This window comes from Mrakia frigida (assembly GCF_051309035.1).
Source record: "Mrakia frigida strain ATCC 22029 unplaced genomic scaffold BDY24scaffold_26, whole genome shotgun sequence".
NCBI classification, from domain to species: Eukaryota; Fungi; Basidiomycota; class Tremellomycetes; order Cystofilobasidiales; family Mrakiaceae; genus Mrakia; species Mrakia frigida.
Genome location: NW_027481255.1, coordinates 169592 through 172563, shown reverse-complemented (window position 1 = coordinate 172563; position 2972 = coordinate 169592). Strand labels below are relative to the sequence as shown.

At 53.8% G+C, this 2972-nt stretch overlaps 1 protein-coding gene across 1 annotated transcript; it reads right to left on the bottom strand.

The window, feature by feature from the left end:
* Window positions 1-269: 269 nt before the first annotated feature.
* Window positions 270-2696, bottom strand: BDY24DRAFT_443238 (DUF1479-domain-containing protein; the record flags this gene model as incomplete). The annotated part of the gene is made up of 11 exons (XM_076644749.1): window positions 2534-2696; window positions 2349-2458; window positions 2181-2279; window positions 1988-2101; window positions 1829-1892; window positions 1493-1753; window positions 1247-1395; window positions 967-1162; window positions 801-886; window positions 602-705; window positions 270-501 (listed from the first exon to the last, which is right to left on the bottom strand). The coding sequence occupies exons 1-11, from the start codon at window positions 2613-2615 to the stop codon at window positions 270-272; spliced, it is 1497 nt and encodes a 498-aa protein (XP_076494507.1). The 5' UTR covers window positions 2616-2696.
* Window positions 2697-2972: the final 276 nt, after the last annotated feature.

Below are 2972 nucleotides of genomic sequence, written 5' to 3'. Positions count from 1 at the left end.
CAGGGAAGCAGGGTTGACGTTGAAAGGAGGGAGGGAGGGAGAGAGAGAAGCAAGAAGTCGGGTCGACGCGTCGTTTCTTCTTGCCTTTCTGTTCTTGCTCTCCATTGTCTAGACTAACGCTTCGAGCTCACTCCTGTTTTCCTTTTCTTTCTCAACCTCCAACACTTTAACTAAGCTCGTTAACCAAAGTCGTATTTCACTTCAAAACACACACAAAGGAAAGGAAAGGGCAGCCCAGCTCGACTCGACTCGAGCACGCACACCTCAAATCAAACCTTCTCGAACGTGTCATTCCAAGCCTCCAACACCTCCCTCTCCCCCTTCTCCGCATCCTCGGGAACCTCAAACTTCTCCAGCCCCAGCACCCTCCTCGCTTCGAGCGAGACGACGTTCGAAGGGGTGGATCGACCGACGTTGAGGGACTCGCCTTGACCCTGAGGGAAATCAGGCGAGGGGAGGCCGAGGGAGAAGTTCTTGACTTGCTTGCGGAGGTGGATGGCGCTGAGGGACGAGGATGAACGAAAGGGGGGGGGGAGGGTCAGGATGGGGAAGAGGAGGTGAGGAGAGGAGAGGGAGAGGGAGAGGATCGGACGAGACGAACTTTTGGTGCGTTAAAGGAATGGCAGGGATGTAGAGGACGCTGGAGTCTCCGGTTCCGTTGTGGTTCTTCTCGACGGCGTGGATGACGTCGGAGAACCAGTAGACCTGCGGAAAATCACAACGAAAGAGAGAAGAGTCAGAACGCAGAACGATGATTCGAATCGAAGGGAGACGGCGTCGGATGAGAAACGAAAACAAACCTGATCTCCAGGTTTCACTCTCGGCATCGAAGTCATCGTTTCCTCGAGTTTGAGATGGGGGTGAGAAGCATCGGTGAGTTCGAGACCTGTTTTGAACGAAGCCCAAAGTCAGAATCAGAATCACTGGACGCGTCGAACGAAGCGAAAGGGAAAACTGGGAACTCACCGAGTCCAGGAGCACTTCCAGGGAACGCAGTACTCTCGAGATCCACAGTCCAGTCCTCGGCTTTCAGGCTTCCTCCAGCGTTGGGTTTAGGAGAGAAGAACGGTCGAAGCATCACGTACGCATTGGCGAGTCTGACGTTGGGGAAGACGCGAAGGGTTCCTTCTCCTGGACCGGTGTTGGAGAGGGAGGTCCAGCCCTGATCGAAGGATCGAACAGAGGAAGGCGGTTAGCGTGAGTAGGTTTAGGAGTGAGGAAGAGGGAAATGAGAGAGGGGACGAACCTGCCACGGCCTCAACACTCCACAAGCTCCTTTTCCCACGCGATACATGTCCATATCCGCATCGATTCGAGGAGTGATGTCGTAAGGATTGTGCTCTTTCCATCCTTTCGAGTCGGCGGAGAGGATGTCAGCGAAGCAGGATCGGTAGGCTGGGAAGCGGAAACGAGAAGGGAGAGAACGAGAGTCAGTTCAATCCGACGCGATCTCGTCCGACTCGTCTCGTTGATTAATGCAGCAAGAGCTTACCAGAATCCTCCCATCTCTCCAAACTACCTCCGTCAATGTGAGGCCCAAGAGCGAACTTGGCGTCTCCGGGTGTTCGGATCCTCAGACGATCGTAGTAGGAGACAACGGTGCGAAGAGAAACCTTCGCTTCGGCCTTGTTGGAGGTAGGGAGGAAGTCAAGAAGCCAGCGTTGGGTTGCGACGATGTTGGGATGAGTTCGAGCTGAGGTTTGAGATTTGCTGTTGTAGAACTCGAAGACTTGGATCTCCTCGGCAGGGAAACCTGAACGAAGAGAAAAGAGCAAGGTCAGACTCGGGTGGACGAGGACGGAAAGGGACTAGAGAGGAAGCAACGAACCTCGGACGTGCTCCTTATTGATGCGAGCGTACTCCAAGATGTCTGCCTTCCACTTGAGAGCTTCCTGGAGATCGATAAGAAAAAAAAAGAAGAACAAGTCAGCGAACGAAGCGGCAAGAGAATCAACTGCCGACGGGGGGATCTTCGAGCAATGCGAACCTGTTCCGAGACGGCTCCCTCGATAATTACAGAGCCAGTCTTGAAGATCCTATCCGAGAGCTCAGGGTCGATGGCTCCAGCCTTGATCTGAGAGAAAGGGAGTCGAGGGACCATCTGGAAAAGAAAAGAAAAACGAAGCACCGGTCAGCCTTCCGAATCGCCGAAGTCGACGTCCTATTCTCCTTCGACTCACCTCCTTGCCTCCGTCTCTCTCAGTAACGATCCTCTTGGTCTCGACCTCGAGCTCTGTGAGGACCTCTTTCCATCGAGTTTCTAGGGAAGGGTGCCAGAGCTTTGAAGGGAGGAACAGGGTCAGCTCTTGAGCTCGGAAAAGGACGAGGGAAGGAGAGGTCGAGCTCACCTTTTTCTTCAGGTCGGAAAATCGCTGAGGAAGGACCTGAGCTCCAATAGAGGTGGAAGCGAAAGCGTCCATAATGGAGCCCCCATCTTCTGCTGGTGCCGGAGTTGCTGCTAAAATGCAAGAAGTCAAAAAGGGAGAAAAGCCAGGGAAGAGGAAGAGGGAGGAAGGGGAGGAAGAGCTCTCACGTTGAACTGAAGCGTGGCGAACACCTCGAAGAACGAGGGTTTGGGGGAGAGTTCGGGACGATGTGAGAGTGGTACGAATCATGACGTTGGAGAGATAAGTGTGGGAGGTCGAGAGGATGGTCGTGGTTTGAGGAAGAAAGGTCGAGCTCAGGCGACCTCGTCCAAGGTCCCACCTCGGACCGGCCAATAGGAGATTCAGAAATCGTGGCAGCCTCGGTGGTCCTGCCAGAAATACAAACTTCGTCTTGTGAAAAGATGAAAATTTCATTAGATCGTTCACCACCTCCCGGATCCAGGGATGAAGGAGGGAGGCCAAGAAGAGTCGTTGGGCGCGCCCGTCGAAGGCATCGAGGAGAAGTTGGTGTGGAGATAGCTGCGAAGGGAATAGACGACCCAGTAAAATAAGGTCAGGATCCGTTCGAAGGGGTTGAACTGAAGG